The following is a 27,514-nucleotide window of genomic DNA, read 5'->3' as shown; positions in this document are numbered from 1 at the left end:
GGGAGCATAATGCAGGGCAAAAGGTGCTACTGTATGTGGAATTCTGTAAGCTTCGAGTCATCTTGAACACATCCACATGGCACTCTTGCATTGACTTGCACTGTTACAGTATATAATACATCAGTGACATGGTACAAGAGAGCCATACCAACACTACAGTGGGTCTGCATGCTCACTTCAGTGGATATCTCTACAACACAAGGCATTTTCACTCTAAACTGTTATCCTGATGTTAGGCTATTTTGTATGTTTCAAACTAAACACAAGAACCTAGATGTGCTAAAAGAGGGGGGGAAAGCAAACAGGAAGAGGCTGCTCAGACTACTTAGAGCCCACACAGCGGATCTCAACAGATAAGACCAGAGTTACAGGTTTGAAATTGAGCTGTATGAATGACTTTGCTACTGTAAGTGGTCCATTGGATGAATCGGTGAGTACAGGATTCTGTTTGTCATACAGCGGGAGTGATTGTGCTTGACAGAATGTGTACACTGTAAAAAAAGAAAAGCCAGGACAGTTCAATGTATGAAACCATATTATGTTACAATTACATAAAACAGTCTTTTGAATGAAAGACAACCAATTGTGTTCAAATGGTCATTCCACTGAATAAGCATATACTGTGGAAAAAAAGGAAGGGTTGTCTCAGTTATTTAACCACAAAACATGAACTTAAACAAACTTGTTTTTCTTTCAAATTTAATAAGTCTTTAATCTAAAAAAAAAATGCTGTATCTTCCTTTAACATTGATGTTGCAGTATATCTGAATGCCTATCTCAGTGCACCTCGATTTTGTGTAGCGGTATTAATTTGTGAACATCAGTCACTGGTTTCTTTGCAGGATGGGAGTTGCGTGAGCCTCTCCATGCAGGGTGACAGTGGTGTGTGTGTGTTTTTTTTTTTTTTCTTGAGTAGTGTAATTGTCTACACTATTACGAAACAGTTTGGGTCATGTGGTTAACTGGAATTACAGGCATGAATGCTATTGATTGCCGGTCAATGATCAACAGTGACCAAGATAAAGTAAACAATGTCAGGAATACTTTGTTTGAACTGATCACTGGAAGGCAAACTATCCCTTTCATGAATATGGCAAATGCAATGTAATAGGTTTGCATGATTACTATTGATATCATAGTAACATTATCATTATAACAGTTAGGGTTAGGGTTGAGGTTAGGGTTAGGGTTAGGGTTCTTGTATTCAACATTCTTGATATTATGAACACTCCTAAACATTTGACTGTTTTGGTATAAAACATTTTGAGAACGATCATGCAATCAATATGGTTACCAAAAATGGTAACATGAACATCAACTGTGTCATGTCATTAGTAATATTACACAAAATCATTGATATTGTCATCCAGTGGCAATCTTATAAAGGTTTCAGAAGAAGTGTTGATAGAAAGTAAGCAGTTAAATATTGCAGCACAAAGTCTGAATACATCTTGCACAATAGTTATTTGTTCCTCAAAGCTGTTGCCATTGCCTCATTCACCACTGTTCCCATTCGATGTCCAAGATCACTTGTCTTTAAATGTTGCCCAAGATGTTGCAAAAAAATCTATCAACAGTGTTCAAGGCAAGAGCCTTATCCCAACATGTCTAACTCACCTCCCTAAAATACAAAGCCCCACAAGAACCACCTAACCTTAAAGTGTATTTTTATATATTGATACAGTGGTAGTCCTGATCTAAATCATGTTAACTAACTATGACATGCAAACACCAAAACCAGAAACAACACAACTGGCACAGATCAAATCTGGTATGTTATGTGGTGTCATTTAGCAATATAATTGGAACTGCCAAGATTATGCTTCATCTGGAGTCCAAGCGTTGAAAAGCATTTCCCATCCACATTTGTTGCTTTCGGGCAACTGCAGAGCTGTATTGGTTGTATGACACATCCCAGCTAATTTTGCTCTTTACAGACACATCAGGACAAGCAGTCAATTATTAACACAGAATCCACTGCTAAATCTTGCTTTCTGACTGGGAGAGAGGGAGGAAGATCATTTCACTGGACTGACCGGCATCTAAAATGCAAGCTGTGTTTCTACCCTTTGTCCTGTTCATGTGCCTATGCTCTTTAGGAAAATGTGAAAGAGGTAAGTAATTGACCAGATGTTTTGGTATTGTTTTATACACTTATAATATGAATAATGAATAAATACATAATGCACAACATTATAATGCTTATTTTATTTTTCTAAAATGTAATGCTTTTGAAAGCTCTGCTGAAAAGCAGAGACACTACTCTCTTATTTTAACAATGTGGAGGTCAAATCTTTGCACTTTGTATAGACTGTGAAAAAAGCTCAATTGAACGTGAAAGACCAGCTAATGTGGATTTATCAAGTCTTGACCCCAGCTACGAAGATGGCAAGGCAGTGCGGTTACGTTGTGAGCCTGGTTACACTGGATTACAACGGGCCAGTTGCAGAGATGGTAAATGGACTGTTACAGGAAGACGCTGTCAGAGTGAGTATATGCTGTATTTATCTTATTCATAAGTAGAAGTTTGAGGTTGATATTGGATAAGCAATCAGCCAATATCAAATATAGACAATAGACAAAGCAGCAAGTTATAGTGTATGACCATACTTATTTGGTCAAAGCCATTATAATAGGCATGATCTTTTTTTCCTCTTCTTTTTCAGAAAAACCTTGTGGTCACCCAGGTGATACACCAAATGGAGATTTTGAATTGGCCGGCGGAGATGACTTTGTATTTGGAGCTGTAGTTCAGTACATATGCAAAACCGGGTAATGCTTGCAGGGTTCATCATGCACGATTAGTTCTTTATTTATTTTAGCGTGAATAATAGATTAACCACGTCACAGTACAACGAATCCTTGCAATACTGGGTCGGAGAAGCTGGTAGGGGGACAGTTTGTAAGTGTTCTTTACAGTCTGCAATACATTTTGGGTTCGCTTTTATGTGTTATGTTTAGGTACTGTAGGCCTACCCTGAGCAAGCTATACTGCCGAAGTTTGGTGCTGTTTTGAACAATATTACTGGTTTAGCTCACCGCCCATAGCACTGTTTGCAATGTGGGGCTATAACGTACAGCAGAGCAAGCTCAGTCGTGGTTGATCAAAGAAAACGACTGTCTCCACGGCTTATTTGATATGTTTTACTGCAGAAAAAGACCCTGGGGTCAATTTTCACCGGAGTTATGCTTTAACAAGTAAAATATAATTTCTGAAAGCAAGAATAGACATTATCACTAGTTACAATTTAATCAAAAGTGCTTTCATTTTTGTGTGTTTGAATGTGTGGGGGTCTTGTCCAAAATGTCCTTTATAGCTATCGCATGATGAGCAGAAACAGTCAGCGGAGCTGCGTGGCCAGTGGTTGGGACAACGATATTCCTGTCTGTCAAGGTGTGGTGCAGTATCTCTGAACTATAAATTCAATTCCTACATTTTGGAAGGGTCTGTGCACTTGTTCGACCACAGCCGTTGTCTCCACTTGCTATCCACAACAACAAATGCCTGTTTATCATAATGTATCAGATTTCTACAGCATTGTTATGGTGTGTTAAATTTCACAAATCCTGCCTGACTAAAAGACCAAAGCCTGCCTTACAATTGAGAAGAACATGAGTAACTGAAACTAATGTGGATTCACTATTGGTAAAAGCCGGTAAAAACATGCAAATATATTTTTTTACCTTTCAGAGGTAAAATGTCCAATAATTCAAGTGGCTGGTAATGTCCAGGCATCAGGCAATGTTGAAGACGGAGGCTATGGAGATGTCATTCATTTTGAGTGCCAGTCGCCAGACCTGCAGTTAAATGGACTTGGAGAAATACATTGCACTGATGAAGGAAAATGGAGTGGTGATATTCCAACATGTAAAGGTACATTTACTTTGGACATTGTAAATTAAATATGTCAGGAAATTCATGACAGGACAGCAAGCAAAAGTTGGATGAGTGCAGTATTTGTCCTGGACCCAATAAGGATCCTGCTATCTAACCAAAATACTCATTGTTTGTAATAGAAAATTGTCAATGATATCACATTGCGTAATAAGAAAATAGCTTAATAGATGCTGTTTAGCTTTAAGGGCCATATTCTCCCATTCATGCATAAGACCTATTGTATACGCTTCCTCCAGACACATTTTGAGTTGCATGCATTCTCCTTTCAATAAGCTCATTTCCCAGATTGTTGACATGATGTACTGAAAGACAGTCATGTGTATTCAGATGTGCATCACGAGCAGGTTGAGCAATGAAAACAGTGGGTCAGGTTTGGAGAATTCAATGTAAATTCAAATCCCAAACTCAGAATGTAGCTAAATTGAGTTGAGACTTCATGCTCAGCCTACTCCAGATCTTTATGCTGTTTCAAGTGCCTTTCCACATCAGGTTGTCTGATTTTTTTGTCACCTAAACTCAAACATACACTATTATGAATCTTTCTGCAATTACAGATCTGAGCTATGCATGCAAATCTTTCCTACAGAGGTACAAATATGTTTTAAGTCACATTTGATGTTTTCCTTGTTGAATAGCAAATGGTCATTCTCAGGTCAATCAGGAATTTAAGTTGACTATCCAATCACAGAGAGATGATATCACAGAGCTGTTGAAATGTCACTTCCAGTATGTCCATAGACATACTGTATAAGAATGCCTGACTGGCAGGACTGTGACATCAGCAACTAATTTCCAAACCAGGACAAGGTGGGACAAGGAAGTTCCCAATTCAAAATCAATTGGAATACATCATTTTGCATAAGATAACATTGGACAGTTAAGAAGTGCGTAACTGTGCTTTCACGGTGTGACTGGCATATGTACAGTAGGGCAGAGTGTGCATACTGTAGGCTTTCACACATATGGGTCTATAAGAATAGGTGGGAAAAAGTGTGTATTGTTTTTTAGAAATATATTATAGCGTGCTATTTGAATTCTTATTCTAATCAAACTGCATATGATGGAAACTTGCATGACTGCAAAACTGTCATACCAAATGTGTCACAAAAGATTTTATGTACTCTCAGAGATAGAATGTGAAGAACCTCCCATCTCAAATGGGAGAGTTACAAACACCCAGCCAGTGTTCAAGAAGGATGATATCCTGAGATACACTTGTGACGAACGATACCAAGCCTCTGATGGACCAAACCCAAAATGCACCAAATTTGGTTGGACCTCAACACCGGAATGCAAAGGTGATGAGTTCTTAAAAAAGTGTGGAGTGGTATCGTTTTACCTTAATCTGACAGTGGCCTCTAATCCTTGACATTTTACTTGGATATTCCACCTATGGAGACATTACAGATGGTTTGTTGTGCTTTCTAAGTCATTGTCAATTACTTTATATCACCTTAATCAAACCCAACCCCAAAACCGAACCTTAACCACATTTGTTAACAGAGTGTCAACATGTTTTATAATCAGAATATCTGTAGACAGTCTACATCCAAACAAAGTGTGACTGTTCTGTTCTGTTCTGTTCTGTTCTCTCTGCTGTTGCTTTTATTGTATGCTTATAGAGATTAGATGCAGTTTAGAAAACGCCTCCCCTGGAACAACGAGAATCCCAGACCAAAGTTTTTTCCGACCTGGAGACAATGTTGAAATAGTTTGTCTAGATGGATATCGGACTCCTACGTTTAAACAGAGAGATTCTTTTCTCTGTGGAGAAGATGGCAAGTGGCCGATTAGGAAGACACCTGATTGTGAAAGTAAGAAATGTGTCCAGTAATAGCCATGCTGCTAACATATTCCAACTTCACTGCTGCAAAACTATTTTTAGAATATCTCATTCAATGTAACATTTTGCAAGTAACCACCAACACAAATGGTTCATTTTACTACAGAAATATATTGCGCTAGACCTCGGGAATGGAATGTGGTGCGAGATTTTGATAGCAGTCGGAAGTATCCATACGACTCATATGACTATAAGGAAACTGCAAGGTACACTTGTACTTGGCGTTATAAGGCAACACAGACAGAGAATACAGGTGTTGCTACATGTGGACTTGAAGGCTGGACTCCCAAACCTCTATGTGGTAGGTAAAATCGCCTTTCTTTGTATTTTGTAAAGAAACTCAATGCTCAAATCTCTGATAATGACAGTGATGTCAATAGGTCATTCAAAACGTGGCTCTTTATGTTCATGATCAGGTATAACCATAACATACACATAGGCCAGTGGAATCCATGTTTATACAACAAATACATAATTTGATCCAAGCTTACATTTACCTTGCCTCCACTTCGGAAATCACATGCATCAGATATCCCTCCTATTGAAATAAATTGTGTTTATGTGATTTAGTGCTACCTAAATATGCCCAATGAAGACTCTGAATGTACTGTATGTGTGTCCATTTCAAAAACCCATTGTGTGATACAAAATATAACTTATATTTCAGTCGACAAAGATGCATGTACCTCACCCACAATAGAAAATGGGTTCATAGTGCATCTTACAAAGAACACTGTGGTGTTTTCATGCAACAATGGTTTCAAACAAAATACTGGGGGGTGGTGGAAGAAAATCCAATGCTCTACAGGCTCATGGTCTCCCATACCCAAGTGTATTGGTAAGTGTATTCATAAGATTATATTTATGGCATTGAAATAAAATGAATCAAATGATAGATTGTAAAATGTATAGCAATAAATAGTATAGATCTACAAATGATTTAAGTTGAGTAACTTAATTTATTTTTCCTTAAAGGAAATGTGTTGTCTGCCTTTAACCCATCTGGAGGTAGTTTACCCATACCAAGGGCCCTATCTCGGTGATCTGAAATGTATGGTCAGAGATTCAAAGTTTAAGGCGTGTCCAGTCCATATTTGCTAATTTAGGACCCTATCGTACACACCCGGCGCAGCTTAAGTGTTATTCATATCTTACTCTCATTAACTGCCGAATCTTTCGCCTTGCGCTCCACCTTTATTAAACCTTGAGCCTAGAGGGGTGTGGCAATTAACGACATAAGGTGTGGTCTGGTGCATGATCCAAAAATCACTATCTTACACCCTCTAATAATTTTGCCACTGTGGTGAAAAATCTGATCGTTAGGGAAAGGTGCATGTAAAGCACAGCTGAAGATGCGGGGTCAGCCCAATGTTCCCAAGGCCCTATGTTCCCACATTTCTAAGATTTATTTTACTGAAAATAGTGAAAATTAGGCTCTATTTTCCCACAGCCATATAGGCTATTCCCACAGCCCTACAGTATGTTCCCACAGTCCTAAGTTCTCTCAAGATTTTTCTAATTTCAAAGATAGGGTTAGGGTTAGGGTTAGGTTTTGGGTTGGTGTAAGTGACTACCAAATTGGGAGAAATGGGGATAAAATCTGATAAAATTGATGATAAAGCCCTTGGAAATGATGGAACATAGGGCTGTGGGAACATAGGGCTGTGGGAACATAGGACTGTGGGAACATAGGCATGCTCCCAATGCACTGTCAGATGTAAGCAGCTCTTAGCAACCAGTCTCAAACACCTCCTCTGCAGGATAAATATCCCTATGATCTTTATTCAGTCATCCAAATCTTATAGGGGTACGTTTTGCTTTTTTCAGACTATGTTTTCAATGATAACCCCTTGTCAGTCCAAAGTGAAAGTAATTGAATGTGTAGAACTGATTTGTTCTAGTTACTTTGCCTATGAGTTCAAAGAATAGGCAAGTGCAAATGCAGGCTATTCTCTGCTAGTTACAACCTGGTTTTAGTAAAGCAAAGTTTAGTGGAATCCCTGCGTTCCATTCAGTCTCGTGTGCAAGCAGACTCCCTCAAATGCTCGGCTCATTATAAAATACTGATGCACTGTTTGAAGTTGCGCTGCTTGCTGTTAAAGGAATAGCAGATCTTATTCTCATTGATTTAAAGGATGGTATGCCTAAAACACACCCAGGACTGATTAAGAAACTTAAGAACAACCCTTTTGCGCCCTGTATATAATCAGAAAATCACACCATGAAATGTGTGAATGTAGACTGATGATCACGAAGATAGCGCCCTTAATATTGTGATTTTGTGATCAAATGCTGGGCGCATTGTTCAAAAGCATTGCAGTGGTGTATTTCCAATTGTTGGAAATCAACAGGTGTCATATAAAAAAATACTTTGAGGGACCAGGCCCGACAGAGTTGATTAGTGATGCTGAAATTCAACAGTGAGTTCTATTACGTTACCAGTACTCATCGGGCTGTCACACACTCGAGATATGAAGGCAAAAGAAACTCAGACTCTTTAAACCACTCTTTAAACCATCTTACATGGATTTTGATCGCTACACGTCGCCAAGTACTGTCGTTAAGGAAAAATGACCAAAATCAGTGCTACCAAACTAGTAGGAGTAGCTGCAGCTAATGGCCAGTGCTCCCAGTGAGCTACAATGCTACAGTACTGTAGGTCTCGGGGCATCATCTAAACATGCCTTCTTGCCTCTTAACAGACTCAAAATGTCATCCAGAATCTTCAGCGGTGCAAGTGTGAATCAGAGAATACACAGGTCTATATCATTCACATCAAAACCAGTAAAAAAGAGTTTGTGTCACCCTGCAACACTGCCATTTCCCGTCTGACTCCCAACTACTCTTAGAGGCCTCAGATAGCTGTGGTCTACATAACATAGCCTATTCCTTTCCTTACAGCATTGGGCACATACTTTATACTCTTTGATAAGTCACAGTGAGTACAGTGAAGAGTGAAGAACACTCATAGAAAAGGTCTCTAACATAAAGCCTTAGATTACATAAGAGAAATTATAAATTGCTAAAAATGATTTCCCCAGCACGGGCCCATCTCCCTTCATCCAAATGGACAGGAGGTAGGAAAATGTGTTGTAGACAGAAAGTGCAGCTGGGCTAACTGTTTTTTTTTTTTTTTTCGGTTTTGATCCAGGTCTTAGTGATAGCCAAGACCTGCAGTGATAGGTGGTTAGGCAGCAATTAAATCAGCTTTATTCACAGCAAATTGGCAGCTCCACCAAATGGAGAAGGTTTCTGTGGATGAGGTTTGCTTTAGTGACTGGAGGTTAGCCAGGTTACAAAGCCTTGTGGCATACTGTATCAAAACCTTTACTTCAAAGTGAACCGGTGATAACAAGAATAGGACAGCAACACATCGTTTAGAGTAGTGGGAGGGAACTAGGACTATATAAAATAGGAGAGGTTTGACTTACTCCGTGGCCTTACAGGGTAAATCTCATTCAAGTGGACTTTTACAGGTAGACTTGCACCTGATAAATACACTCTGTTTCGTTATGATATACTTTCATTTGAAGCATTTGAAAGAGTTGTTGTGTATGTACAGTAGAATATTGAGTAAATATTCCCATATAAAGAATTCCTCAAGGGAAACCAGTGATGAATAAAATTAGCCTGGCCAGCGCCTACCACTTCTCAAATGAGACGTAGTCTGGCAACCAGACGTTAATTTTCTCGTAGTTGAAAAAATGCCCAGATCCGTTCATTGGGCGCCACAGATGTCTATCAAATGCGTCTGTGCATAACTCATCATGGTCTTGCTTTCTCCCCTGTTCTGTGATTGGCCACCAACATCAGGCGAAAATGTGGGTGTTAGTTTCCAGATTGGCTTAGCAGCGTGAAAGAAATCACTGCGCAAGGCAGGATGGGAACACCCAGGCAAGAATAAAATAGAAATATATTATCTTCTATTCATGTTTTTCATTCTCCTTTCCAGATCAAAATGAGTGCACTTCCCCACCTGATGCTGAAAATGCAGAATACCATGGATATATCAAGGACATTTATTCAAATGGAGATTCTCGTCTATTTCGATGTGACCCTGGTTACATGTCAGAAGTACAAGAGATTAAGTGTGTAGATGGAGAGTGGGAGAAACCAAACTGCAGACGTAAGGGTTTTTTTTTCTTCCAGTAAAGTTATAATTGTAAAGTTATAATTTAATTTTGATGTCTGTTAACTGTCCATTTGGAACTGATATCAACCACTGTTTCCTCAACCAGGCAATGGTAATTGGTGTACAGCTCCACCAGATTTGGAAAATGCAATCATTGACTCTTCGTATCAAGAATGGTACATAAATGAGTTTAAGGTGAAATATACATGTCGTCAGCCTTACAAAATTGATGGTGAAGATACAATCACATGCAAGTCAGGAAACTGGACAGATCGCCCAATATGCATTCGTAAGTACATGACCTTTGGTAAAATTAACCTTTTAGTGCATGAATTATGAAATAAATTGTTACTGGTTTTCTTATATAAAACTGACCTAAAGTATTAAGATGAACCAAAGTAAAGTGGCATATGTCTTTTTATACATGATATACTGATGCCCAGTTATTAGATTAAAAAGAACAAATTTCATAATTTTAAAATAATAGGGGTAAGCAAGGACATTTGTGCATATTAGGCTCTGAACATATGTGTTATGTTGTCATTCAATGGCTTGAAGGGTCATTTTTTATGATCATTTACGGTGATGTTTATTTCATGTATTTTTAATCATAATACTGTATGGATTCACATCATCTTTGAACAAATATAACAGAAAAATTGCAGGTTACACAAACCAGACTGAGACTTCTGTTACATGGCCTCCACATACTGTATGGAGGCCATTGTTTTTGCTTGTGTAAAAACTGCATTTTACACTACACTTTAACACATACACACACACAGGCATGTTCATGGCAGTTCCTGGACATGCTAATAGTTTTTCATACATATACTGTAGCTGAAGAGTTTTGCACGTAGCTTTCCTCATCGGACCCCATGCATTGATGATGTCATCAAGCATTTAACTTTGGAATGCAATATTTAAACCAGTTAAAATATTGCTATTACAGTAATCTGCTGATACCCCAATGAGGTTTGGAGAAAATACCCATGATAAAAACTCTACATATATGGACACCATGTTCTGTATAAACTACTGTATAGTAGTTTGTTTATACTGTAATTGTTTAAGCCAATGACTATGAATTAGAATGCGCATGCGCAGTACGTGAAGTTGGAGCAAAGTGTCTGAAACTGGCATTGGAAAACTGCGGTCCCCCCCCCCCCCCTCCACACACACACACACACACACACACACACACACACACGCACACAGACTATAGTACATCACATACACACACTCATTTCTCAGCTCTGGTGGTCTCACACAGTGCTGCATCTCAGAAAACGTACTCAAAGATGTGTGTGTGTGTGTGTGTGTGTGTGTGTGTGTGTGTGCGCACTGTGCATCTGTGTGTGTGTGTGTGTGTGTGTGTGCACTGTGCATCTGTGTGTGTGTGTGTGTGTGTGTGTGTGAGGTGTGTGTGTGTGTGTGTGCACTGTGCATCTGTGTGTGTGTGTGTGCACTGTGTGTGTGTGTGTGTGTGTGTGTGTGTGTGTGAGGTGTGTGTAGGTGTGTGTGTGTGTGTAAGGGTGTATGTGTTCTTTATGTACATGTGTGTATGTGCTGGTGCGTGTGTGTGTAGGTATGTGTCCGTGTGTGTATTTATGTGTGTGTGTGTGTGTGTGTGTGTGTGTGTGTGTGTGTGTGTGTGTTTGTGGCACCCAGAGCAACCATTCTCTTCTAAAACATATTTATTTGGAAACTAGTTGATTAAAGGTTTCTAATGGTGTCACTTATATGTTTCTAAAGTAAAAACTAGCAGAGATTGAGATGTTTGGAACAGTTTTTCGAATCCCCAGGGGGGGATTTAGACTCCAGAGGTTAATACCACCATCTACTGGCCGATGGGCATATAGTCCTGAATGTACACATAAATCCATTTATTTTATAGCCCCCCATGGATGAAATTCCACAAACCTTGGCATACTCCCAGAGGGTGTCAGGTTAATCATACACATGAAATTTGGTGCAGTTCATAACATCTCTTCAATATTACCTTATTGCATTTTCAATTTTTACCAGGGTGCAAATCACAAATTACTGGTTATAAGCTAAGCTGATCCAAGCTCTTGAGACCAGCATACCATAAACATTTCGTCATCCTCGGTACCACGGTTCAGGTAGTTATGTAGGAAAAACTGTAATTTTTAGGCTTCGGGCGGGGGCATCGCGCGGGGGGGCGGGGTAAATACATGTTACTGATGCTCCACCCAGGTTACAGGTGACTTTAGCTGGTACTGTAATAGGTGCAGGGCAAACACTGCAAAAAAATAGTCTCAGCACTCGGGTATGCACTTCAGACACTTCACAATGTGGACACTCCAATCAACAAGGCCCTTCGGCAATCAAACTCACAGTGACCAAAGAAACAAACAGTATCCAGGCATCAGTCTCCTTAAAGCTGGGCTGGGTTAGTTAGTTGCTGCATTAGGCTAGCTGGTAGGTAGGCGGCTGCTTTCCACAAACGTGCCTGTTGGATTATCCTGTGTGAGTTTCCTGTGTGAGGTTCCTGGGTGGGATTCCTGTGCGAGTTCGCTGTGTTCGCTCCCCCGGCTCTCCCTTCTCTACTGCCGGCAACCTAAGGCATATAAAAGCGCTCCCACCCAGGTCTCTGGTAACTGGAGAGCGTGACTTAGGCTACGTTCAGACTGCCAGCCAAAATCCGATTTTTAGCCCATTCAGATTTGTATCGGATGTCACTTTTGAAGTCTTAACAGTGCCAGGTCACATGAAATCCACAAACTGCAAGGTTGCAATAGCGGATAGGGACACTAGGGGCGGGAGGAAATATGACTGTTTTCGATAAAACTGGTCAGTCAAGCAAAACAATGATTTCTAAGCGATTTTATGACTATGAAAAAGTTGCATTCACAGTCTCTGCTCTGTTTCTATGGAAGTTGCAAGAATCCACGTTGTTCTATTAAATGCCGTTAAATAATTAAATAGCCTTCCAACAGTTTAAAGCGGAGCTTGCCACTGATTAATTTCGGTTTCTGTCGCGCAAATGCGCACACGTATGCATGCATTCAATGAACACTCACCTAGTTGTATTGTTCTATGTTTAATCACACCAAATTAGCAAGTATTTCCTCCTGATGGCAGAAATGTTTGTTTTCGTTGCTACAGCAACCTGTCAGATCAGTTACTAATGTGACCCAGTCTGAACAGAGCCATATCCGATTTGGGAACTTGCTAATGGCAGTGTGAACAGTCAGCCCTCAAAATCGGATATGAGAAGGAATCAGATTTGAATCAGATTCGTCTGCAGTCTGAATGCAGCCTTTGTAGCCCACCTGTTATTTACAGCCATGCAGAGCCCTCCTCCGATTGACTTCTGTGTTTTTAAATTGATAACTTCTTGGCCAACACCTCTATTTCAGTGTGCATTCCTCCTGCATGTTTACTCAAAAATGATGGAATCCTCACTCTTGAGAGATGTTCATTCAGCTGTTTTATTTTTTTTCTGTAACAAATGAACACTATGGCTTGAGAAACAAGGTACATGAATGAATTGTTGTTTATATGTTGCATCATAACAATTGTTAACTGCATTTAAAGCATATTATTTCAAATATGGGACAATACATGTAACGAAAAAGATGCAAGGTCCATGGTCAAGAAGGAATGTATAGATCATGGGGTAAAATAAATAAATAAATAAATAAATAACAACATTTGTCTTATCTTTTTTTATCATTCTAGCTGCATGTGCTGCCCCAACTGATGCTGACAATGTGCGTTACATTGCCAATAACAAGACATTTTATAAAGATGAGGACGTTCTGGAATTTGAGTGTAAACCTGGTTACAGATCAGACTTGCAACAAATTAAGTGTCAGAACACAAGATGGGGAGACCCAAACTGTAAACGTAAGCTTTATTTTTCAGAAACTTTTGTGGGTTTTTTCTTTTTCAAAATGGCTTTATGATGATTTACATTTTAATGGCCAGTTGGCCCTCAATATCGCAAACTGTTTTCCGTTCTCAAACAGGAGATTATGAGTTGTGTACAACTCCACCTGCAATTGAAAATGGAAAAATTGTCAACCAAGAACCACACCCAAAATATCCAAATAGTTTTGTGAAAGTGGAATATGCATGTAATGAGTTTCATAAAATGCGTGGCCATCACACAATTACATGCAACCAGGGAAGCTGGACTTATCCACCACGATGCATCACATGTAAGTACCTCACCTTGTTGTTTTTGACTCACTGTTCCAGACCTTGATGGTTTGTGTTGGCGTTTTGTTCGTTTTCAGCCTTTGTCTGTATTTTGGGAGCAGCAGCATGAGATTATGGTCAGAGTGGTGGGCCTAACAACGCCCCTTAGCTGTTCCATTATACAGTATAACCCACAGCCTCTCGGGGCTTATTGCTTAAGTGATCCAACGTCGTTTGCAACAATAGATCGACCTCCTCGTCTGTCCAGACAAAGTTGTCTGTCTTGCCTCGCTTCTTCGCCATGTTTTGGTTTTTTTGACTATTTTCTTGTAAGTCTTATGGCTATTTCGCGCTACTACGGAGAAAAGTAGAAGGAAGTTTCAACGCATGCGCGCGCTCTTGGTGTTGTTGTATGGCAGTGCTCCACAGTAGCCTATCATCTAGCCACCTGGCATGCATACTACATCAAATTTCACACACTTTTGCGTCACCGTGTGCATGCAGATTTCCACCCAAAGACGCTCGTCTAAACGCGAAATAAAAAGTGGGAACGCAACGCCACTTTTGCGGATTGTGTTCAGATCGTTGTCGTGTAAAGCTAACCTTAGTGGCGCGTTTGGGACCTGTTTTGCTCCCCTTTACAATGTCACAAAAAAGATGCAAGGTCCATGGTCAAGAAGGAATGTATAGATCATGGGGTAAAATAAATAAATAATAAATAATAACATTTGTCTTATCTTTTTTGTTTTTATTCTAGCTGCATGTGCTGCCCCAACTGATGCTGACAATGTGCGTTACATGGCCAATAACAAGACATTTTATAGGGATGAGGACTTTCTGGAATTTGAGTGTAAACCTGGTTACAGATCAGACTTGCAACAAATTAAGTGTCAGAACACAGCATGGGGAGACCCAAACTGTAAACGTAAGCTTTATTTTTCAGAAACTTGTGGGTTTTTTTTCAAAACTGGCTTCATGATGGTTTACATTTCAATGGCCAGTTGGACCTCAATATCGCAAACTGTTTTCTGTTCTCAAACAGGAGATTATGAGTTGTGTACAACTCCACCTGCAATTGAAAATGGAAAAATTGTCAACCAAGAACCACACCCAAAATATCCAAATACTTTTGTGACAGTGGAATATGCATGTAATGATGATAATCATCAAATGCGTGGCCATCACACAATTACATGCAACCAGGGAAGCTGGACTTATCCACCATCATGCATCAAATGTAAGTACCTCAGCTTGTTGTTTTTGTGTTACAAACACAATTCTAATGTCTTTCCTTCATAATTCCCTAAATAACATCTCAATCTAAGGGCCTTCATGCACCTGGTGCACCATGGTGCAAAGTGAGACGCAAGTTTTATTCATATCGTACAAGCAGTCAGTGTGATGCATTTTTCGGCATGCCCCCCACTTCCATCAAACACTACGGATGTGCCAATGAAAGAACATTGGTGTTTGCTCTAAAGCCATATCTAAACGAAAACATATTTTTTTCTTAACGTTTTCACACCTTTAACGGCACTGGAGAAGAAAATCTTGCGTCCACATAAAGAGGTGAAAACGCTGTAGTGCATATGCCAAACAAAATGTCGCCATGGTGGTACAGATGCTTCCCACAGATTTACAAGCCTATATCAGTGAATATAGAATTCTTTATTTTATAGCCTATTCCAGTGTTTTCCAAAGTGTGGGCCGCCAATGTAGGTGGGCCGCGAGAGGTAGCCTAAATGACTTTGGGTGCGTAAATTCTGATAACAGAAAAATGCTCTGAAATTTTTAAAAGATGAACCTTCTAACTCCCTGTGAACTTACGAACGGTTATTTGGGGTCAGTGTAGTTTACATTATGGATGGACATCACACAGAACTTGTGAAACAGGGTTAAAACGTTTCAGCGAGTGCTCGGACAGGCAATTTACGGATGCATCCTTTATTTAAGTGCTGCTGTCACTCCCACCCCACACATCATACACATGCACCAAGGGACAGAGGAGGCACAATGTGGACAAAAAATAGAACATTAGACACCAACAGTGACCTCGCTCCAACACCAAACAGGAAGGGCCAAAATAGGCAACAGCTGTAGTAGCCTATATGATTATTTGTTATATCATTTCTTAGAAATTATTAGTCTAATTATTCTATGTGACAAAACAGCTCTATATCTGTTAGGGATGTCACACATGAAACAATGCTGCAGAAACGCGAAAAAATGACCTTGATATGAGTAGGCTTAGGCTATCGTAGGCTATATGAGTTCCTGTTGATATGTAGCCTAGGCTAGTGCACGGTGGAAATGATTTGAAGGAATCTAGTAGCAGTCTTGTAAATAGTGACCCACAGTCTTTGCAAAATCCTAATCTGTGACTGGCCTGTGACTAGACTGACTAGAAACTCGATGAATTGTCTTTAGATGTGAGAGGGTCTGAGACTGTAGTCTTTGCAAAGTCTTTGCAAAGTCTGTCAATGTAAAGTAGGCTTAAGGCCCCGCACACACGTAGCCGGGTATCTGCTAAAACAAAGATATTTTTCTATGTTTGGACCTGTCATCCACATGAAAACGCATATTTAAAAAAACTCTTCAAAACTGAAGATTTGTGAAAACTCTGTTTATGCATTTGCGTGTAGACAGAGATAACCAGAGATTCGCGTTTTCGAACGTCAGAATATGCTCCAAAGCAACAACAAATCTGCTCTGACGTCAAACGTGCAACCTTTGTTCACTGCAGAAGCATGGATCTGAGTGCCTTGAAAACGCAGATGTTCGGTTATGTGTGGAAGGGTTTTTTTTTTTTTTTTTCGATAACGAGGTAATGTGGATAACATTTATTTTATAAATGGAGGGGGGAAATATTCGGTTTTAAAAATACCTGGCTACGTGTGTAAATAAAACCCAGAGATGACCGGAGTACTCAGATTACAGAATTTATTTTATTGTGGTGCACAATCGACTAACGTTTTGACACACTGCGTCTTCCTAAAATAAATTCATACTGTAAGTAGTCTGAGTGCTCCGGTAATCTCTGAGTTTAGTCTCTTTGAAGTAGCCCAGCCATCTTCTCTGCTTTTTGTAGCAGTTTGCTTACTGTACATGTGAACATTTACAATGTCAAAATGCACCATCACCATTATGTATACAGTATGTATCTATTTATACAGTCATGACTGAAAGTGTTGGCACCCATGCTAAAGTTGACTAAAAAGAGGAATATTAAATCATCTTTTGGAAATCGTATTGCCTTAAGTAATGAAGAAATATCCAATCTTTAAGGACATCAATTTTCTTTGTGAATGAATAATGTATCATAAATAAACTAGAGAATGTAATTCCAAGGAAATTACGAGTGCATGAAAATGCAAAAATGTACAGATAAATCATGTAGATATGGTTACTAAGGTGTTGCTAGGGTAGACATGGTGGTTTCATAGTTTTTGAAAGTTGATTGTGCGAAGATAGACAGTTTGAAATTGAATTAGCTAACCTGATTACCAGATTAGCTAACCTGGCTAATGATTTTTAGCAGTTACGTAAAAATGCTAACAATGCTAACCATGTTAACTATGCTAACGAGGTTGATTAGCTAACTTAGTTGATGATTTCTAGCAGTTATGCTAAACATGCTAACAATGCTAACTATGCTAACAATGCTAACCAGGTTGATTAGCTAACTTAGCTAGTGATTTCTAGCAGTTATGCTAAAAATGCTAACAATGCTAACTATGCTAGCCATGCTAACTAGCTAACTTGCTAGTGAGGACTTTTATTTTGAAACATTTGTTGCTGGGGTATCCATGATGGCCACTATCAGAAATAAAGAAGTTACTGTAGTATAATCATGTTGGTTGCTATGGAAACTGTCACAAAAGCTTAATTTTAATGGTTGCTATGTTGGTTGCTAGGTACGTGGAGGTTTCATATAGTTGACTGGAGGCATAGTTGATGATTACTGACAGTTGGAATGGTTGAACAGTTAAATAGTTGAGTGGTTTCAATGGTTAAATGATTCAATAGTGTATTATTGCAGTGAGGACTTTTATTTTGAAACAGTTGTGGAAAGAGTAAACGGTTAACAGGATATGTAGTCTTCACAGAGAGATTGTATGCTTTAAGCCTGAGAGAGAGAGAGCTGCTGCAGCTGGACTGGCCACCTGGCATAAGATTCTAATTGCCCTATTATGATGTCATAATGTAATGTTAAGTCTATGGGGAAATTTTAATAGTTTTTATTTAATAGTTCAAAAAGTATAAAAGTTACAAAGTTGAAAAATACATAGCTGAAGTCACCTAAGTAAGACCTACGCAGCGCAGTTTGAATGAAGTTTCTACGTTAAACGGTTGAAGCTGAATTGCACGCACAAAAACGTTAGAAGAAGAATAATCGCCTATAATAATAATAAGAAGAAACCGGATAACAGTAGAGTGCATTTTCATGCACTCTAATAAATGTTCTTCCTAAAATACTGGGGTCATAAGTATTGGCACCCCTATGTAGCCCTATGGGAATTTAACGTATAGGATTAACATAGGGGCAGGCAGGTTTTTATTTTTAAAGGCCACTTATTTCATGGATCCAGGATAATATGCATCCTGATAAAGTTCCCTTGACCTTTGGAACTAAAATAGCCCCACACACACCCTTTACCATACTGAGAGATTGGCATGGTGCTTTGTTCAGTTTAATAAACCATATTCAGATCGTCATTACATAGCAAACAGACAGACAGACAAACAAACAAACCCCGATGAAAATATAACCTCCTTGGCGGAGGTAAATAGTCATGTTAATTTGGGCTCCACATGGGGGGCAGCGTGGGGGTTATGTTTTCATCTGGGTTTGTTTGTTTGTTTGTCTGTTTGCGATGTAATAGGCGTGTTCAAGATGGCTGCGCAGCACAAAAACTGCCCAGCACAAGATGCACGTGGTTAAAAATCTGTCCACGATGGTCTAGATGGGTGTGTTTTCGACTCGGCAGTCGGTATCACATGGCCTCAACTTATCGCGGGAGCAAGGCGTGGCCAGGCAGCTGCTTCGCAGCGGAGCAGCAGCTTGAGAGGTACTGCGGAGCGCTGCGGAGCCTAGACCCTGCCTTCATGACGTCAGGTCTTTGCCCTAATTGGCTTTTACATCCCTGACGTACTGTATGTGCAGGTGTTTAGATGCCTCCTCATATCCACAAGGGTCCGTGCGGGTCCTGAATAGTTTAGGTTCAAATGTTTGACAACCAAAAACGACAATGCATGCGGAGGTCTGCACTCTCTGAGTGCTTTTCTAGTTAATTAAAGCTTTCTTTAACAATGTTTCATCTGATTGAAGACTAGTTGTGCCACAGCGTTCTGAATCAATTGTAATGGTCTTAATACACAGGGAATTAGTCCAGCTTGGAGATAACCATGGCCTGTACAGGAAGCTGTGGAATCCTGTGTCAGATAAGGTTTGATCTTCCTAATGTTGTAAAGGGTATACCGACATAATTTGACAAGTGAGTAGCCTACATGCTCAGAGAAATTAAGGCTACCTTTACACGGAAACGATCTGAACCAAAAAAAGCAAGAGTGGCGTTTCGTTTTCACTTTTAATTCCGCATTTAGGCGAGTGTTTTTGGGTGAAATCTGCGTACAAACGGAAACACAAAAGTGGGTGACATTTCGTATTTATCGATGCAGTATACACGCCAGATGGCCAGATGGCAACACTATCAAGACCAAGTGCCTGCATATAATCTTTCTTCTCTTCTACCTGTTCACTCCTAGCCCGCAAAATACAGTAGGTCTAAACAAAACAGCTAATTCATGAAAGGACTTTTGAATGTGAATTACAGTGCCAAGGGCAACTTGAAGCTCCGCAGGGATTGACATGTTGATGTTTTCCACTGTTGTCTCATGCTTGTCACGTCATTTCTATGTGACGAGAAATGCAGTTTCGTGTTTTTCATTCTTTACACGGTGATGCGAGAGTGGGGCGTTTTTAAGATTTCCACTCTGGAGGGTGGTTTCACTTCCTTGCTAAGCTGAAGGTGCTGATCATTCATCCAGATTGAAATATCCTTTAGGCATGCAGAGGTCCGATGGGAAACACTAGAGTCCTCTGGTGGGAAGGATAGCTAAAGTTGAGTGTCGTCCACATAGCATATATTCAAGTATCAACTCATCTTAATTAAGCGAATAACGTAATATGAAAAAACAGTGAAGTGTTCCTTTAATAGAATTTGATTGACTCGTGAGCCATAGTAACCAACCTTTCTTGCCCCTCCTTCTGTTTAGTTTCATTATCATGAAATAATGTGATAATTTCAAGTAATAACGTGATAAATATCTTGTAAAAACGTGAAAATATCATCTTGAAATAACATGATATTTTCATGTAATAACATGAAACTTATCTTGTTAAAACATGAAAAAGATCTTGTTATAACATGAAACTTTCACGTAATTACTTGAAACTTTCACGTAATTACTTAATACTGAGGCCCTGATGTACTAAGAATAGCGATCGTAACGTTTTTTGCGCCAAGGCCAACACGCAGAAAGCACACGCTATCATACTTCAGTTTACGTCCTATTTACCAATCCTGAAATTCGTTGGGTAATCTGCGCCGTTCTCCGCCCCCTAAGCAGTTTGCGAAGGACAACAACTGAACGACACGTCAATCAGAAGCGCAGTTGAATGAAGTTAACTGATGACTACATTAAAAGGAATCCGACGTTTAGCGATCATGAAATAATATAATGCATAATGTCAACAAGCAGGAAGATAATTTAGAGTAGTAGTTCAAACTAGGCTTACTTGTGCACGTAGGCTATGGAAGATTTATCAAATCTATCAAGTAGGCCTAGGAAAGTTTAAGCGGATGGCGTGAAAGTGAAAGTAAACATTCGAAAAGCCACAGAAAGTTAAGGTTGCTTTTGATGTAGTACAAAGACGCAAAACTGGTGGTCTACTTAGCGATTTTGTTGTATTTGAATGATTCTCTTATAGATGCATTTAACAGCAAATCGCATTTAACACCTGCTTTTACAAGGCGGAAATATTTAGGCGCAAAATAGACGTGCGCTTTCATGGGCAGTTTTAGTACATACAGGGGAATACATAATTAGGTGCATTTAAAGCTTCTCCTCCCATCTTTTTACACGAACCTCCTACTATCAGCTGACACTCCCATAAATCCATATGCATGAGACGGAAAAGCGCAATTTGCCATTTTCAGCTCCCGCGACAGGCAGTCTGCGCCTTCACCTCATTGCGGCATGATACATACCTCGCCATCTTTCTATGCGCACGTTGCGAAACAAATACGCCTGAAGTGGGCGCAAAAGCGTTAGTACATCTGCCCCTGAGCCTTTTTTTATTTCTAGTGTGACAGCAATACGCCATCGTAAATCTCCACCAGCCAGTTTGCTTACAAAAACAATTGTCTGTCGCAGTGCAAGTGGCTCTGGCTGTCCAAGTTATAGCCTACGAGTTTACTGTTTTGTTGTTTACTGTTTTCACTTAGCCTATCCCACAATTCCCAGTCCCAGTTTAAAACAAATTAAACCAAAATCCATCATAGTTCTGAACCGAGGACTTTTAATGGAATAAAAGCAGCCAGTTTTGAATTTTGTAACAATGTGGTTGGGACATTTCAGCTTAGGTTAGCCTGCTCTGCTGATGTTTTGAACAATAAAATTGCCGGATCTGACTTAATCGTTTATTATGGGGGAAAAGACACCGTAGACCCGAAAGTATAGACCTAACCCGCTATTAAAGCTTAGCTGACACAATCAAGAAGTATCCGGCCGCACTCGTCGCAGTTCAGCAAGCAGCTAACAGTAGCCTAAGTGAGAAAACATATGTGTTGTGAATGATCATTGCCTTAATCATCATAGACATTCGTTCTCTCCCTCAGTGCCCACATGTCATCTCAGACGGCAAGTGTAAATAAATGGAGCTTATCATTCAAACAACTAGATGGCTGTTGTATATTGTAACGTTCCCTAAAGGTTGGGAGAACGTTCTGCTAACCAAAATAAATAACCAGAAAAAAACATAGTATTTCCGTTAGGAAAACTTTCCTGGGGGACAATGGGGCAACATTCGCAACTTTCAGGCAACGTTCCCCTACCCAAGAAAAAAACGTTCTCCTAACCAGAAATTGCTGGGATATCCTTCAATTTCACTGCGTTCGTCTCGAACATGAACGTTTTTTTTTGGTTTGTTTCTGCTGCAATTAAAATTCCGACGTCAATCATTTTTTTCGGACTATGGTTCCAGGACACACTAACATTTTCATCTGGTCAATGATACAAGAGACTAGATTACCTTGTTTGTGTTTGTTTCATGAGATGGAGGTGCATGCTCATAATTATCAATAAAGGAAGGCACAGGCTACAGATTAAAAAGAAATCTCAGTTTTTTCACGTCAGTTCGCACCCCACCTGGCATGTCTCTGCGCCCCACAGTTTGAGAAACGCTGGTCTAACGGGTGCGCTTACAGTAGGTGGGAACGGGCTGGCACAGATCAGAGTGAGGGGGGCATACCGATGACGTAATAGAAATGTGCCCTTGAAAGTACAAATTGCCATGGTAACGAAACAAATGAACTCAAACGTAGCCCGAGTCATACGGAAATGAAGCCTCCATTGGTCATAGTCAATATCTATATATTATCCTTTCTACACTATGGACTGGGAATTTCTGTGAAAGCTCTTGATTGGTTTTAAATCTTACCTTAAAGGGTGTTCTTTTAACGTGTCTTGGCAGGGACAGATATCAAAGTCTCATGACCTCACTACAAGAGTCCCTCAAGGATCAGTATTAGGGCCCCTCCCTCTCTCTATTCACACCACTTCTTTAGGTGAGATCATTCACTCTCATGGACTTGAATATCTGCTATGTGAATATATGAATATGTGAACTATTACATACCTCTCTCGTTTCAATGCGTGCACTCACTGGCTCTGGTGCGCAGCGCAACTTTGATAGCACTTAACTAGCCCAATGCATTCATTAGGATCCAAACAGAGATGAACTTAGAAGTGGCCGAACACCGCCATGTTTTCCCTATTAAAATACAGTTACACGAGTAGTCATACGACCAAGTATGGTGAGACAAAATAAAACGTGGTGCATTTCTAAGCAGGAAAAAGGGATAACTATATTGTGTGGCGGAATAATATTGGGAGCACTTAGACTCTGCGGAGTAATATCCTCTGAAACTGAAAGTGCAAGAGTGAGGATATTACTGCGCCACACAATATACACCGATTCTAGTAGCGATTTGTGTATGCCGCCGTGGTAGCCTAACTGTTATTTGTTATGAAGTATATTTAGCAAGTGACGTTATGTCAATAAATTTGACAATTTTGAGCTTGACCTATTGCTTTCTTTGAGCGATGATGGACAGGTGGGGCTCGAGAAAGCCCCCTTGATCAAAGTGGGGAATGAAAGAAAAAGTTTGAGAACCACTGCGTTAGACATCTAGAAGTAGTACTAGGGGGCTAGTAGGGCGAGTTCCAGGTGAGAAAATACTCAAGTTTGGCGTTCCCACATACAGCCACTTGTTTGACCTCCGTTTGACATCCGGATGTCTAGCTCATGTGGGAAAGTGGCTTCTCTCTCACACACACACGTATGCACACACACATCAACAGATTCACATGCACAGGTAAGCACACATGCACACATACACACACGCAAACATTTTTTATAAACAAAAGTAAACTCACACATGCACACACTCATTTATACACATGAGCTGCAAGAGTAGGAGATATATGCATATCAATGTCAGAAAAAGGAGATGCAGGAAAGGTGACAAGCGTCATTTTTTTTGTGCAGAACTGAGCGGCGGTCATATTGTGTACCGCTATGTGGTGCATCTAGTTCTGAAAATAACCCTTTGACCCTTTGTTCCTTTGTTTGTTTTTTTTTTAATAGCGTCTCGATGTGATCTACCTCCAGCGGAGAGTTTCATAGCAACAACTGACCACCAAGACCACCAGGTCATTTTTCATGGAACATGGGTGACTTTCCAGTGTCCACCCTTCTATAATTTTGCAGACAGTAAGGATTTAAAAAAAGAATTGAAAAATGTATGCGAAAATGGAAATTGGCGCCATCCAATGAGATGTTGGAGTAAGTACACTGATTTGTCTCAATGCCTTTGTCTGGATTGAAGTTGTTGCCATAGAAGTGATAAATGGTAAATTGAGCCTTATAAACTGTTGCTAAAAGTTAGTGGCTGCTAGTGCCTTTGGATCATCTGATCATTATTAATCATCTCACAAATGACAATGTGCTCAACATTCTGTCTTATTTAGTGGAGAGCATCAGCATCCAAGCTTCACAAGTTGCATGAGTGATTTTGCATTTTAATTAATATAATACCAAAAAAGGGCAGGAAGAAGTATGAGAACATAATCTAAACCTCACATCAACATTCAAAAGAAAATATTGCTGTCTTTTTTTGTCCTACTGAAACAAATTATCTTTGATAGAACACAACAATTAGCTCGGGTTCAGACCAAAGATTCCCGACGAGACGAGCCGCGACGTGACATTCTACAGTAAAACCTTGCAACTGCGACTCAACATGTTTACATGTAATGCTCTGCGATGGCTTGCAATGGCTTGCAACTACGTGCAGCTTCTAATTGACACTGCTGCAACTCGGTCTTGTCGCACCGGGAATCTTTGGTGTGAATTGGGCTTAACAGACAGGGTTCCCACGGGTTAGGGAATTCCTGGAATATCATGGAAGAAGTCAGGGAAAGTCAGGGAATCTGGTCAATTTGCATGCTCACAGGGAATATCAGGGAATTTTATTAACAGTAAATTATGTAATAGCCAAAACCTGCTGTGTATTCTCGTTTCATGTGTGGATGCACCTTTTAATGTTTTTGTTTTGCCTGAAACATTTCCCGCTCTAAAAATGTGCATCATTCTAGAATGCAATATCTTGGTGGCATCACTTCAGGCAAACATGCCGGGGAAATACTGGTTTCGAGGTCATGGAAATTCTGTTTTATGGTCAGGGAAAGTCAGGGAATTTTAAGTCTGACTTACAGTAGAGTGGGAACCCTGAACAGAACACAATACAGTATTTAGAATCGTCATAATAGATAGAACCACAGCTGCTTAGCTCCTCAGTCTACAACAGTCACATCCGGCCACACTATTTTCTTAATAATGTGATTAGACAAGTGTCCACAAGTGAGGATATCCCAGGACATCTTCTATTAGACTTTTCACTGCCAGTAATCACTTCGCACTTTGCTTTGAATTATTCAAGGTGAACCTTTCACTCATTCAGTAGCAATTACAGAACGTGATATTTGACATTATTGAGTGAGAAAATGGAATAAATGGAGCAGAGTGAGTGTGCAATATTACATGCAATGTAGGCTAGGCAAGCAATTGTACAAATGATTGTGTACATATAGTAGCCTCTCTCACTGAGCTTGGCATCTCCTGTTACTAAGCCATGCAAAATATCACTTGACAACTGAGTGAAGAAAAATAGATGATCGAAAACACAATTTAATTCATTAAGGTTGATTAGTTGGTGGTACAACTGATGTATAAAACAATATGGCACTTATATGTGATTATGGCATTAGCAAAGGGTATAGGCTACCCTAGGCTGTGATTACCAACGGCCAAAACAAAGCCGTGCCCAACCCCACTCACACTTGTGCCATATCTCTTAAGTTTGTTTATGTCTCATCAGAAATAAATCAGGTCGTCTGAGGTATTTTCCTGAAACCCCCTTTAGAAACTCTACAGTATTCTGTCAAGGAGAAACAAGACAAAGAGGAGATCTAGTTTGGAATGTTCCTTTCCTCTGGGAGTGCACATTTTCTTTCCCTGCATTAAGGGGCTTCTCAATATTGAGTGTGTAACAGGATGACAGGTTGAAGTGAAAAATTACTTATGTAGGCTACTTAAAACCAGATTTGTTCATTCGTGTATGTCTTGTGTGATTTATTTCAGAACCCTGCATAGTGAGACCAGAGGACATGGTTAACAAAAACATCAATTTTAAAATAATCATAGAAGGTCTAAGGTATGTTGGACATAAGGACCATGTCACATTTGTGTGCCAATCGGGGATACCAAAAAATGAAAAGGACATGAGACAGATGTGTTATGACGGCAATATCAAACTTCCTGAATGTCACTAATACACTATTCCATTGCTTTTTGACTACTGACTGCAAACACATCTTGTATCAGTTAAAGATTGCATTGATGTAACCACATCCTATTCCTAATTAACTGATACATCTCGTATCAGTTAAAGATTGCATTGATGTAACCACATCCTATTCCTAATTACAGTAACTGATACATCTCGTATCAGTTAAAGATTGCATTGATGTAACCACATCCTATTCCTAATTAACTGATACATCTCGTATCAGTTAAAGATTGCATTGATGTAACCACATCCTATTCCTAATTACAGTAACTGATACATCTCGTATCAGTTAAAGATTGCATTGATGTAACCACACCCTATTCCTAATTAACTGATACATCTCGTATCAGTTAAAGATTGCATTGATGTAACCACATCCTATTCCTAATTACAGTAACTGATACATCTCGTATCAGTTAAAGATTGCATTGATGTAACCACATCCTATTCCTAATTACAGTAACTGATACATCTCGTATCAGTTAAAGATTGCATTGATGTAACCACATCCTATTCCTAATTACAGTAACTGATACATCTCGTATCAGTTAAAGATTGCATTGATGTAACCACATCCTATTCCTAATTACAGTAACTGATACATCTCGTATCAGTTAAAGATTGCATTGATGTAACCACATCCTATTCCTAATTACAGTAACTGATACATCTCGTATCAGTTAAAGATTGCATTGATGTAACCACATCCTATTCCTAATTACAGTAACTGATACATCTCGTATCAGTTAAAGATTGCATTGATGTAACCACATCCTATTCCTAATTGGACAAAAGTGTCAGCTAAGCACCATAACTGTAACTGCAACTGTAATTGTTTTAGGGACTTCTTTGAGATGTTGGTTACACTTCTCCTCAGATATGTGTTTAGTTCAGTAAAATGTCTTTCTATTTGGATTTTACCTACAGGAAAAACAAAAGAAATGTTTGACTCTTACTGTAATTTGTTTTTTGTGTATGCTTATGTAGGACTCCTAATTGTTATCACTGTGTGGCAGGATGCAACATTCTCTTATTGTATGGTCCTGAGAGGGTGAATTGATGGCATCTTCATTTGTTGTACTAAATCCGTCTTACTGTAGTAATAAAAGAAATCCCTGAAGATCACACACACACATACAGATACAGGTGCGCGCATGCGCGCACACACACACACACACACACACACACACACACACACACACACGAATCCACAAATCACCTGCATAATTAATCACTGCGTTCAAATATCAATAAATAAAATATCAATAAACGGTAAA

At 39.6% G+C, this 27,514-nt stretch overlaps 1 protein-coding gene across 2 annotated transcripts; it reads left to right on the top strand.

Moving 5' to 3' along the window:
• Positions 1-338: 338 nt before the first annotated feature.
• LOC134101749 (coagulation factor XIII B chain-like) lies at positions 339-27,514 on the top strand. Of its 2 annotated transcripts, XM_062555524.1 has the most exons (18): positions 339-430; positions 1,938-2,114; positions 2,311-2,487; positions 2,667-2,772; positions 3,318-3,394; positions 3,692-3,874; positions 5,026-5,196; positions 5,521-5,712; positions 5,848-6,042; positions 6,409-6,579; positions 9,694-9,867; positions 9,980-10,162; positions 13,582-13,749; positions 13,872-14,063; positions 14,801-14,968; positions 15,086-15,280; positions 23,975-24,172; positions 26,030-27,514. In XM_062555524.1, the coding sequence occupies exons 2-18, from the start codon at positions 2,048-2,050 to the stop codon at positions 26,218-26,220; spliced, it is 2,808 nt and encodes a 935-aa protein (XP_062411508.1). In that variant the 5' UTR covers positions 339-430; positions 1,938-2,047; the 3' UTR covers positions 26,221-27,514. The 2 variants fall into 2 exon arrangements, with proteins under 2 accessions (XP_062411508.1, XP_062411509.1); XM_062555525.1 differs by lacking the exons at positions 339-430; positions 13,582-13,749; positions 13,872-14,063 and having other exon boundaries at positions 1,894-2,114.

This window comes from Sardina pilchardus, chromosome 15 (genome assembly GCF_963854185.1).
Source record: "Sardina pilchardus chromosome 15, fSarPil1.1, whole genome shotgun sequence".
NCBI classification, from domain to species: Eukaryota; Metazoa; Chordata; class Actinopteri; order Clupeiformes; family Clupeidae; genus Sardina; species Sardina pilchardus.
Note: the sequence above shows the minus strand (reverse complement) of the source record. Positions and strands in the feature narration are given on the sequence as shown.

Coding starts and splice junctions, on each gene's coding strand:
- LOC134101749 (XM_062555524.1), top strand. CDS start 2,048: ATGCAAGCTGTGTTTCTACCCTTTGTCCTGTTCATGTGCCTATGCTCT. Junction 3,875..5,025: donor TGATATTCCAACATGTAAAG/GTACATTTACTT, acceptor ATGTACTCTCAG/AGATAGAATGTGAAGAACCT. Junction 9,868..9,979: donor GGAGAAACCAAACTGCAGAC/GTAAGGGTTTTT, acceptor TTCCTCAACCAG/GCAATGGTAATTGGTGTACA.